This window comes from Chelonoidis abingdonii, chromosome 20 (genome assembly GCF_003597395.2).
Source record: "Chelonoidis abingdonii isolate Lonesome George chromosome 20, CheloAbing_2.0, whole genome shotgun sequence".
NCBI lineage: Eukaryota > Metazoa > Chordata > Testudines > Testudinidae > Chelonoidis > Chelonoidis abingdonii.
Window position 1 is genome coordinate 7,544,900 of NC_133788.1, and position 12,712 is coordinate 7,557,611.

At 38.9% G+C, this 12,712-nt stretch overlaps 1 protein-coding gene across 1 annotated transcript in view; it reads right to left on the reverse strand.

Moving 5' to 3' along the window:
• Positions 1 to 235: 235 nt before the first annotated feature.
• The window catches only part of ZZEF1 (zinc finger ZZ-type and EF-hand domain containing 1), a 79,960-nt gene continuing 67,483 nt past the window's right edge, over positions 236 to 12,712 (reverse strand). The window contains exons 50-55 of the mRNA XM_032786965.2: positions 11,760 to 11,928; positions 9,585 to 9,683; positions 8,553 to 8,718; positions 6,819 to 6,972; positions 4,835 to 4,906; positions 236 to 3,409 (exon numbers count right to left, since the gene is read on the reverse strand). Coding sequence (XP_032642856.2) covers positions 3,335 to 3,409; positions 4,835 to 4,906; positions 6,819 to 6,972; positions 8,553 to 8,718; positions 9,585 to 9,683; positions 11,760 to 11,928 — 735 coding nt within the window. The 3' untranslated portion in view covers positions 236 to 3,334. The remainder of the gene's footprint in view (positions 3,410 to 4,834; positions 4,907 to 6,818; positions 6,973 to 8,552; positions 8,719 to 9,584; positions 9,684 to 11,759; positions 11,929 to 12,712) is intronic.

The window sequence follows — 12,712 nt, forward strand, 5'->3', positions numbered from 1 at the left end:
CTTGATATAGGCACAGGGGTCAGTCCACATGGAACCAGTTGCAGGATTGGAGCCTAAGTCAAGCCTCATGTGATGTTTGTGTGGTAGAGTGTGATATCAGCTATACAATACTAAAGAGGACAAGCAGGTTTATTTACATTAATCCTGTCCCTAATGATTAATACTCAAAGTAAACCCCTAGCTCTTGCTGCAAATTCAATCTTCAGTAAGGGAAAGAAAAACAAAAACTACAGACTCAGTGTTGTACTTTTTATAGAATTTTTACAATATATTTCTCTTCATTTGCATATTTTACCCACATCTATAACTTTCTTGTTACATATTGAGCTGAACTGGAATAAATCTAAAAGGTCTGATCTATTTCAAACAACCAAAACCGATAAAAATTGAAAAGTAGTAAACCCGTAAGAAAAAAAAAATTAAAAACCTTTTAAAGTGTTTAATGAAAACAAGTCACATGTATCATTAGGAACAATGTGATTTGTTTTAAATACATCATATGTGATTCAGGACACAATCAGTTTTTAATTAGGCACATTTTTTTTCTTCAGCATACCTGTTTTCCAGCCAGCTTTGTACTATTCCATAGAATCATCTGCATCCACTTGGAACTGCTGCAGGATTTCAAAGAGCTATTGGTCACAAATATTCAATTCGTTTGGTTACGCCTTTTTACACGATAGGAAAAAATCCATATTTCTTGCCCCCTAAAAACCCACAATGAAGAAGCAAGTTTTAAGGCAGTGAAAGACTCAGTGTCAAGCCAGGGGACAGTCCTTCACTTCCATCTAGTGGGTGGAAAGAATATGTAGCAGCTAATGCCACTTGTAGCCCTTTGAGAGCAAGATGGCTGACCAGCAAGGGTAGTAAGTGGTATGTCTAAGATAGAAACTTTGGCCATTCCTATGTCATTCCTACAACCTTTGTGCATATTGTTATATAGAAAGTAAAAATACAGTGCAACAGAAAAAGAATGAGAAAGAGGAAACGCCATAATAGGATCAGCGAAGGATCTCTGTACAGTCTGTAAACCTGATGTAAAAAGAGGAAAAAAACCTTCTGTAAATAAGCTTAGGCAGATCTCAACAGCGCATCGCATGCCTTACATATGACACAATCAACCTATCACCAGTGATTTACCGATTAGCCAGGGACTTGTTCCAAGACAATGTGTAGGAAATCCACATGGTCCCAGAGCAGCAGTTTTAAAATGCTCATCTGACCCTTTGATAAAATACACACTGTTCATTAAAGTGGACATCAGAAGATGATCATAGTTTTGGTGTAATGACCCCACCCCCACCCCAGATTCTCCAGTAGGAGTTCACACTGTTAGAAGGAGACATGCATTTGGTTTATCAGGGAAGCTTCTGGCCTCTCCTGCAGTCAGATTACAAACTTAAAGACATCACTAAAAGGGAACCAAAGAATAAGACTGCAAATTCCTTTACCTATGAGTTAAAAGTTACGATACAAGTAAATTTCATGTTTAGTACTCAACAGTATCTCACCCTGGAAAGGAAAAGAAAACTAACTTTCATTATGTTACACTGCAAGAAAGTTTTCAGAGGAGTATGCATTTCTCTGCCTTTTTCCAATCTTGGGCAGAGGACAAGTTCTTCCTATACTCTGGGATTTGCTTTTACTACAAGAGCCATCCCACCTCCGGAAGACAGTGATTGCAACTTCTGGGGCCAATGAGGGTCTTCAGTTTTTAACCCCTTCATTCAGAGTACTTTTTCCAATTTAAACTTCTCTCCCACAACAGCACTGGCCTTGCATTCTCCTAATGGAATAGGAGCCAACCAGCTACTTCCAAGGCTGCAGCACCAACGACCATCCAAAACATGGGGGCACTAAAGCACATTGTACATTTCCCTCCCAGAGGGAAATAGCACTGCCTTTAAGATACTCCCAGTCCCAGGTGGCTGGAAGAGCACCATTCCATAGACTATTCCCAAATGCAGGGCTCCTATACATAGGACAGTGCTAGCCACTGGCCTTTTTGGACAAATAAAGCCAGTGAACACAACACTCAGTTCAAACACAGTCATTGTCCTGATGCCATTTTGATCAGCTTTCCAGTCTCTACTATAGATGCATCTGGTTATGTTTTCTTCATCATTTCATTCTGGGTGGGAAAAAAAATCTAAGCACAATAAAACTTTTGCAGATTTTACATTCAACAAAACCAAACAGGCAATTAGTGCACACAAAATGTAGCCCCACAACCCTTTAAGCTCTTTGCAGTCTTCTTTGGAAATGGAATAACCAGCAAATTTGGGCAAGATTAAAGCCAATTTATTTCAACACAGAGGTCTGCTATTTATTCCACATTCAGCAGGAGTAATGCAGTTATTGCTATATGAGATAAATTGGGTTAATCACTAATCCCCCCGGCCATCATCCCTTGATGCTGGGAATCAGGGTTTCCCAATGTTCACCAGAAGGAGCTCCTGGGCCACCAGTAGCAAAGAATATGCCATGAATAATTTTTTGAAAAGATGCCATCTTCGAGAAACATAGAAGTTATGCATCACAGCCAGCGCTTCTCCGCTTCTTATACCATCTCTTCGAAAACTACTCCAAGGGAGCCATTGTGATTTCTGTACTAAACCAAAACAATGCATTGTACATATTTAAGACAATGTAGAGTAATATCGGTCGATCAAACCAAAAAGAATAATAGAGGCTTTCACCTCTCAGAAGGGTGCTCTGCCATTGGAATCTTAACTGCCCTTTGAATCTCTCTATATTTGTTTGAAAACCTAAAGTTCAGTAATGAGTTAGTTGCTGCAGGATTTTCTCCATGGGTAGTGCCTTTCAAAGCAAAAGTGAAACATGGCAGGTTTCAAGAGTGGGCCATTTTTACTCTTACACAGTCCACCAAGATTCCTCTTCATCAATTTTACTTCCAGCGAAAAATGGATGCTGCCGGTGCTACCAGCATAAGTTCACCAAAACTTTTCAAGCTATCCCTTCCAGTTACAGTCACTCGGTTTTACTGGGAACAGACAGCCTTCTCCATTCTCATACTTCAAAAATCTTCTCCCATTCACACTCTGAATAAAAAAATACTTTTCTGTTTACTTTAACATGCTACAATATGTGCGTATGTAACTGTAGGTGATGCGTGAGTTACTTCAAAATGTGCTCTCTCTTTGAAGTGCGCTTTTATTTTTACGAATTCTACATCAAAGTGGAAGGAAGGAAGGCTGCAGAGTACCCATATGCTGAAGCTGAAGGAACTTTTCCTGAACAGAGTGAAGATGTTTGTTCCAAGGTTTCTATGGACAAACTATTCTATCCCATGCACTCCGGCCATGAGCCAGTATTAAACATTCCAGAGACTTGTTGATTTGTTTGGATAGTTAATGGCAAGGCTGATAGCAGCAATGTTTTTCAGGGCCTGGAGGGGAGGAAGAAAAGAAAGTTAAGCATCACGAAGATTATCACCATCAAGTAATGGTTACTTTAAGTTCTAAAAAGCCACCCTCTGTTGCTGTGAGTTTAACAGACATAGGAGTAGTCTGTTCTCTATCCATCTGATTATCTTCTGGCAATGAAGTAAACTGTCATGCATCCAACAAGGTCTGTATGCTTAACAAAAAAGCAACTGCATTTCCGATTGCCCGGATGCCTCCCATCTGCTAAAGCTTTGCTTATATAGAGGACAAGTCAATTAAGGTGGATGCACCAGGCAAATCCCATTGTGGTATCACTTGTAAATGGACAGTGGGTTTTACTAAGATAAAGGAGTCATCTCATGTCAAATGAGCTGAGCGTTAAGAAGGAAGCTGGAGATGCCACAGAGACGCTGGGAGAGCAAAACTGAGTTCCTCTTGTTAGTCTCTAAGGTGCCACAAGTACTCCTGTTCTTTTTGTGAATTCAGGAAGTGTCTGGAAAAAAATAACTCTTTCGGGGCCAAGGGCTGCTAATATTGAATTCAGTAGGGAAGCTCCCCTGAATTCAGTGGGAGCAGAATTGGCCTCTATATGACTTAAGTGATAGGAGAAGGAATGCAGAAAGCCTGATGTGGGACATGGGTTTTGGTTTTGATAATTCAGATCCACTCAACTGCCATTATCTGTAATAATATTCTTGGGTGGCTATCAGTAAAGGAGGACACCATTTGTGAGTAGTTTCATTTAGCAGGAGCTCAAGGGGACCCAAACAATGGTGTCAAGAAGGAAGATACAAATAGTGCTGGATCTACACCAATCTTGCAAGACTACGCAGATTATCTGGGAAAGGTAAAAAACTTTAAAATAGAGTGAATTCTTTTTTTTCCATTGAAAACCACCATACTAATAAACAGACAACTAAATTTTATGTCTGGACTTGGAAATTTCCATCAGTTTTGCAAGGTTGATATAAAAACTGACAAGGCAGTTTTCTTGCTGATTAAATTCACATGGTAGACCACTCACTTGACAGATAACATTAAGTTAGGTGACTTGAATCAGTTGGTGGCTGCCATTTCCTCCCCCTGCTATTTCATATTGATTTTGTTTTTCATGCAGTGGGGCTGTAGTTCTACAATCTGAAACTAAGCTCTTTTTGTAACCAACTACATTGAAATATGAATGTCAGATTGGGGTGGGTGTGAAGAGGGAACAGATGGTGCATGGATCAGGCCATTAGCCTTTCACATCTAAGGAATCATTATTTAAACCAGTGAAATTGAATTTTGGGATCTTGCGCTAACAACAGTGACTATATATCTATGGGAAATAAAAGCCTATCCTGCAGTTAGGAATGACTGGCTGTCTAATGCAGGAGAGAGCAGAAGAGGCACTTGGGAGAGGGATTTTTTGGTTTTGTTTTCTTTACCTGTGCTGTGCAACGATGAAGATGCTCTTCAGTATTTAAGGCAAGCAAGTAGTCCTGTAGAGATCCAAGCTCCTGAAGCCAGAAACATGGTCAGTGAGATTGCTTTAGCAAGGTGTTTTTAACAACGTTATTCTACAGATCAGCATTAGCATTTCACTCTCCATAGGATCTACAGAGCCAATTCATCAAAATTTTCACAAACCCATAGAAATATAGGGCTAAAAGGGACCTTGAAAAGTTACCAGCATTCTGCACATACACAGACCATGCCTGACAAGTGTTTGTCAACCTATTCTTACAGCCTCCAATGACGGGAATTCCACAACCTTCCTTAGAAGACTATCCCAGAGCTTAGTGACTTGTAGTTAGAAACTTTTTCATAATATCTAACTTAAAATCTCCCTTGCTTCTTTATTCACTTCTTGTCCTAGCTTCAGTGGACACAGAGAGAAATATTTATAATAACACTTAAAATATTTAAAGACTGTCATCAAGTCTTCCCTCAGTCTTCTTTTCTCAAGACTAAACATGTTGAGTTTCTTTGACCTTTACTCATAGGTCAGGTTTCATAAACCTTTTGTAATTTTTACTCCTTTTCTCTGGACTCTGGGCTTTAATTAAAAAAAGTTGATAAATTCTTCAAAGAGCGATGCCCAGAACGGGACATAATACTCCAGCTGGGGCCTCACCAGTGAGGATCAGAGTTAGACAATTACCTCCCATTTCTTACATACTACAGTCCTATCAATCCACCCCAGAACAACAACAGATTTTTTTGCAACTGCATCATATTGTTGATTCACACTAAGATTTGTGATGCACTATATCCCCTAAATCCTCTTTGGCAGTACTACTGCCTAGCCAGTTATTTCCCATTTTGTAGTTGTACATTTGATTTTTTCCTTCTCAAATCCTTTGTACTTGTCTTGATTTAATTTCATCTTGTTTTCAGATCAGTTCTCCAATTTGTCAAGGCCGTTGTGAAATCTAATTCTATCCGTCAAAAAGCTAGAACCCCCGCCCTGCTTGGTATCATCCGCACATTTTGTATGCAGAGTCTCCACTTCATTATCTAAGTCATTAATGATGACCTTGAATAGTACTGGATCCAGGACAAACCTGTGCTGGACCTCACTAGATACAGCTCCCCGGTCTGGACAGCAAACCACTGGTAACTACTCTCAGTGCAGTCTTTCAACCAGCTTTGCACTCACCTTATAGTAATTTCATCTATACCACATTTCCCTAGTTTGCTTACAAGAATGTCATGTGGCGCTGAACCACAAGACTTACTAAAGTCAAGATATAATCACATCTACTGCTTTCCCCCTATCCACTAGGCCAGGAACCCTGTCAAAGAAGGAAGTTATGTTGGTTTGGCATAGCATGATTTGTTCTCACAAATTCATACTGGCTATTACTTATAACCCTATTATCCTCTACGTGCTTCCAAATTGATTGTTCAATAATTTGTTCAAGTATCTTTCCAGGTATTGAAATTAAGCTGATAGGCCTATAGCTCCCCCAGTTGGTCTATAGTTATGCTCAAGACTACAGGATTTGAGCACAATTTTGACTTTGGGTTTCAATGTAGATTGGCCCCGTCTATACTGGTAGCCTATAGTGTTCAAATCCAGCTCAGAGAGAGTACCACATTTAAACTATGTTTTCAAAGGGTTATCAAACCCAGCTCTCCCCTGAGCATAGGCAGAGTCTTAGAATATTCCTCTTTTAGTACCTTAGGAAGAAATGTGCCCATTATTTAAGGTTGTATAATAGATAAGGAGGTAGCATAGTACAGGTATATGTCCCTATATTAGAACCTGACATTGAACTCCACAAGGGAAAATGTTTCCAACCTGTCTGGTGCCTATGAAATCCTGACCTATTTATGCTGAGGAGCCAGAAAGCAGTCTAACAATGCATTCTACACGCTATGCTCATTGCTGGAGAAGGGGAGCATATGGGTAAATGGATTGCTTACATTCACTCTGCTCTCTGTAACGAAGAAGAGTTCCGTAAGTGCACGATGAAGAGGAAGAAGAAGAATACCAGGCTTGGTCATGTCATGGCACAGGTTATTTTCCATGTGGGTGAAAAGCTGCCAGAGTGGCTTTAACAAGGTGAGGTCACAGTCCCTTAAGAAACAAACCAACAACAGTCATTTAAGTGGAATGAGGGTAACTCAGATTAATGTCTCCATTTTTGACATGAAGAACAATATTTTCAAAGGAGCTGAAACCTAATGATCATTTCCTGACAGCACTATGAAGCATGTAACAAGAGACTGATTACAAAGGTAGACTTGGGTTTTGAAGTATTTGGTTACAGAAATGTAGCAGCTAAATTAAAACACCATCCTAGAAGTTTAAGATCCCTAACTTTTTTTGATCCAAGCTCAAAGCATTTAAGCACATGACTAATTTCTTCCCCCTATGCAGCAACACTCTTATGTCTGTGGTTCACATTAGACACTTTCATGGATTTAAGCAAGTCTAAAGGACTTGCTGAGTAAGGAAGAATTGCTGAATTGGGGTCTTTGAAATAAATGAAGGCAGCACTTCATTAAATGCCTTGATTCCACTGGTTAGAACTTAGCAAGTCTAAACTACAAGCAGAAAGGGTGTCTCCATTTTTTTTTTTTTTTTTTTAAACATAGGTATAGGTAATCAGTATCATTTTGCAAGTAACAGGGTTTCCAGTCCTGCCTTTCCTCACATTCCCATTCAAAACATCACTGTATTGTATAGTCTCTTCTACACATACATAAAGAAGGCTTCATCAAAAGAAAACTCAATTTCAGAGGCCTTGATCAGGGTACTACAGAAGAAATTTTGAAGTAGTATTAGGGTATTATTTCCATAATAAAGATTTTTACCCTACATTAAATTGTTGCCCACAGACAAAGGCACAAGTTTTTTGAGCACAAACTGTAAGGACAAATTAGATACACATTCAGTAACAAATATATGAACAATGGCTATGTACCTTTTAGCAAAATTGCAGATGTTCAGACTTGAATGTGGGCTAAGGTATCAAAATTCACGATTCATACAAATTTTATGTCATTGTCTAAAATTGCTACAAAAATATTTGTATATATACACATCAACAACACTTCTGTTTCCTTTGAGCTAGAAAAAGCAAGAGGTTTCTGGCGCCTTCAGGATTTTACTTAATTGAACATTATAACTGAAGTGAGGGTCCATATATTGACCAACTGTCTACTTCTGCCCAGCACAATCACCTCTGCCACCCAGAATCAAGCATTAACTCACCTGAAGCTATAGCTCCATTTATACAGCTTGCACTGGCACAAATCAAAGACAGTTACCACCCTTATTGCAATACTGAATCTGGCAATGTTTTTTCTGCACTTTGTTCTTGATCTCCTCATTTTAACTAAGAGGAGGAGACTCACTCTTGGATCCTTAAATTTATTTTAATACAATCAACATGGAATCTGACTTATTCTGACTAAAGGATTTGTTCCACAGAATCTTTTAAAAAGCCATCTAGAAAAAAAATTGTTTTCAGAACATCACTACTTCAACTGTTTTTGGTTAGCAAGCCATTGCTAATACCCATCAATACCACAGATACCACAAACTATAGTGTCTACTTTAAATTATGATTCTGTGGCTCTGCCCTGACTTGAATTTAGCAAACCCTCTCCTTAAAGGCATGTTTAGTGTACAATGTGTAGCAATGTGTTTACCTGTGGTTGCTGCATTGCACTATCTTCAGGAGTAAGTGTATGGCCTTTAAACGCTGGTGCCCAATCTGGCGGCATGCTACTCCTACCTGCCATTCCCAGATTTTGGCTAGTGGGAGATGTGGAACCACCCTTTCCTCCGATAGCATTTGTTTCAGAATCTCAAACCCTGGAATTGAATAGAATCTGTTATTTCTGGAGGGAGACATTCTACTCACCTGCACAATTGTCCTCTCCCCATATATATTTAGAATTGTTACAACAAACAATGATATAAAAACCAAAACTTGATCTGGAGAAAGAGAATAAAGACCAACTCCTGCCATCCTTAGTCCTTTCTTGGGCAAAAACATTAATGGGAGTTATGTGGCTAAATTCCTTATACCTATCTTTGAAAATCCTACCTCTAATATTTGCAATGAGAGTTTTGCCCAGGAAAGGACAACAGAATTTGAGCCCTAGTTAATAAATGGAGGTACAGCAGGCCTAAGTTAACTGCAAAACATTCACAATCCAGATGCATATTTCAGAAGAGTATTAAAAATATTATCATTAAATAAACCAGCGAAGCCTTTCACACTGCAAATGAAAACCAGAAGCAGTCCATCATAACAGATATAATTATTCTTTAAACACAACTTAAATTACCTCCATTTACGATTATCATTTTGACAACAACTCTGAAGTGGTCTGTTAAACCCAGAACAAATTATGGCAAGTATCCTAGAGACTGTGTGGGTGACTGCTCTCTGTGTTTTCAAGCTTCAGCAGTTTAGATACTGCTGTCAAAATTGAGCCAGTGTGAATAGAAGTCACTCATCAAAACCCAAGTCACACAGTGAATGAAGTCACAACATTGTATCGCCTTTTAAGAACACTTGAGGGGAAAAAGCCTATGCTAAGCTACCTTAAAAAAAAAAAAAAAAAAAAAAAAAATAGTACAGGCCAAGGAACACTTATACAAAAAAAATTGTGAAAGCATGGATCAAAATAATTGTAATATGTCCCTTTGGTCACACTCTGAACGGAGCTTACCTGTCTGGAACCTTCCAAGGTGACCTGCTGTCACTGTAAACTTGTAACCCCATTCAGTATTACTCATGTCAGAGGTAAACCGATAATACAATGTATCTCCTGTGCAGCAGGGAAGGAAAAAAAAACATTTACATTAGGAAAAAACAGTAACTCAATAAGGTACTATGACGAACAATAGAATACAGCAGAAAAGATAATTAAACTAATTTGCTTCTAGGTGAAATCATCTTTTACTCTTATGGTAATTCCAAAGTGAACAGAACATAAGACTAATGGGAGACTGATCCAGAATGCAGAACAGCTGCCACCAGTGTATAAAAATACACACAGAGATTAATGTTTTCTGTATTTTTTTTTGTCAGATAGTTGGTTCAGACAAGTGTGGGGGGTTATTTAGGAAACTGTAGTGCACATTAATAAAGATATACAGTACTGAGAACTGATCAATGATTTATGAGATATTTATGTGATAACCAAGACCCTTGTATGTCCAGCAGAATTTCCAGGACATTAACAAGAAAAAGTAGTAAGTTACTAAAGCAAGAATCACTGCTTTTAATTACCAGATGGAAGTCCTTTAGCTTCTGAAACCTCTTTTCTGTACAAAGGATGTTTTTCAAGAGGCTCCTTTCCAGGAAACTCTCTTTTCCATTTCTCTTTGGTGTACTGCCTATGGAAGGCAGCACATAAAGCAAAGTGTCTATGGCTGTTCATTTCAACGTCAGCAGCTCTTGCTTCCATGCCATGTCCATGAACTGGCATGTGACACTTAGCTATTCACATAACTTCTGGGATGATGCTCTGAAATGACTTGTTAGAAAAGCAGTGCAGAACTGCAGACTTCCACTACCGGAATTAAACTGTTGTATTTGGCCACTCAGAGTTGGTGATAAGTAAACTCTTCAATTCACGTAGAGTTTTCAAAAAGTTTAACAGTTTTATGATCAGACTGTGGACCAATCCAAGAAGTCCTTGCTGTTTTTATATTCAAGCTATAACTTTATATAAGGACAAGGTAGACATCAGGCTATAATCCCAAATACCTCTATCTGCTTGGTTACTTATAGCTGCCACCAGTGTTCCAAGTCAGAAAGCACTTGCCATGCTGCAGCAGAAGTCTATGCTAGGAGACTCAATAAGTCAATAGTCAAGTTAGTGCATAACTTGCAAAATGAGTCCAATCACGGACTCATAGAAATACAGGACTGGAACAGACCTTGGGAGAGGTCATCTAGTCCAACCCTGTGTACTGAAGCGGGGCAAACATACCTAGACCATCCCTGACAGGTGTTGGTCTAACTTGTTCTGGGAAACCTCCAATGATGGGAATTCCACAACCTGCCTTGGTAACCTGTTCCAGTGCTTAGCTACCCTAGTTAGAAAGTTTTTCCTAATATCTAACCTAAATCTCCTTTGCTGCAGATTAAGCCAATTAATTCTTGACCTACCTTCAGCAGAGACAGAGGAATTCATCACTGTCCTCTTTGTAACAGCTCTTAACATATTTGAAGACTAATCAGGTCCCCTTTCCATCTTCTTTCCTCAACACTAAACATATCACCCTCTCCCTTTTTTTTTTTTTTTCTTTTTAAACTTTTCCTCATAGATCAGTTTTTAAAAACCTTTTTTATATTTTTGTTGCTCTCCTCTGGACTCCCTCCCATTTAGTTGCCCAGATTTGGACACAATACTCTAGTTGAGACCTTACCAGTGCCAAGCAGAGTGGAACAATTACCTCCCACATTGTACACAATGCTTCTGTTAATATACCTCAGAACTAGGAATCTTTGGCACAACTGTATCACACTGTTGACTTGTACTGAATTTGTGATTCATTATAACCACCAAATCTTTCTCAGCAGTACTATGCCTAGCCAGTTATTGCACATTTTGTATTTGCATATTTTATTTTTCTTTCCTAAGTGTAGTAGTTTGCACTTGTCTTTATTGACTTTCATCTTGTTGCTTTTCAGGCTAGTTCTACAAAGCAAATGGAGAACACAAAATTTATTGGGGCAAAGAGGGGATGGGATAAGAGGAATTTTTCCATGTATGCCACAAACATCAGGGGATATAATGGACGTTAAGATCTTGGTCTCTCACTCCACAGGCTATCAGTCACTCTCTACACTTGTTTGCACTCACATACATGGTATATCTACACGGTCCATTTACCTGGAAGCTCAAAATCAGTCCACTTCTGCAGAGACCCACTGAAACTGTGCCGATCCTGTTGAAAATCACTGCTGCTGGACATGATTAATTCATCACAACCTTCTTCTGTATTACACTGAGAGTCAAATTTGATTGAGAGATAGATAGCACCAGGGATGTGAACTTTATCCTGCGAAAGGCAAACAGATGACATCCATATCATTGCACTGTGTCTGTATACAAATACTCAAAAGGCAGATTTCAAGTAAGGCATAACAAAGATTACGATATCTCTATTTAAGGGTCTTCATTAGTTTGGTCATGGGCTAGTTCAAAGAGTGCAGAGTGCTGTCGACACTGCCAGCTACATAAAAGAATCTAATTTCTAGTAGTGCTCATGCTTAAATAAGCACAATTATATTGTTTGTCTGTAAACTGATGCACTAATCCAGAAGGCCAGTTTCCAAGATACTGACCTCTAGGGCACATCTTAAAGGATAGTATTACATGCACTAAAAAAAACCCTCAACAAAATTCCTACTGCATACAAAAGCTAAGGAAACTCCCAGGGTTGCCATGAGAACTTCTGGACTCAGGGGACATTCCTCTTTATTCTATCCACATGCCCCCTTTCTTTGCTTCATCTCTTTGCCCAACATGGGACACTGAGGAGATGTCACTCATGGTGCTCTCCTAGAAGAGATGACTGCCTTTTACTCTCTAACTAGTATGATGCTGCCAACTAATATCAGGAAAAGAGAATCATTAAGACAGTGTAGAGAAAGGTAGCCCAAAACTAAAAACACAGAAAGAAGTTTCATACTTAATTTTTTTTACTGATGCCTCAAGAATCTGAGATCCTTGTTGAAACTGGATCTTGGATGAAAGTAAAATTTGTTGCCTATTAAACCCATAAAATTCAGCAAAGTACTTCAGCATATGTTTAGCTTTAAACACATGCTTAACTGAGGCAC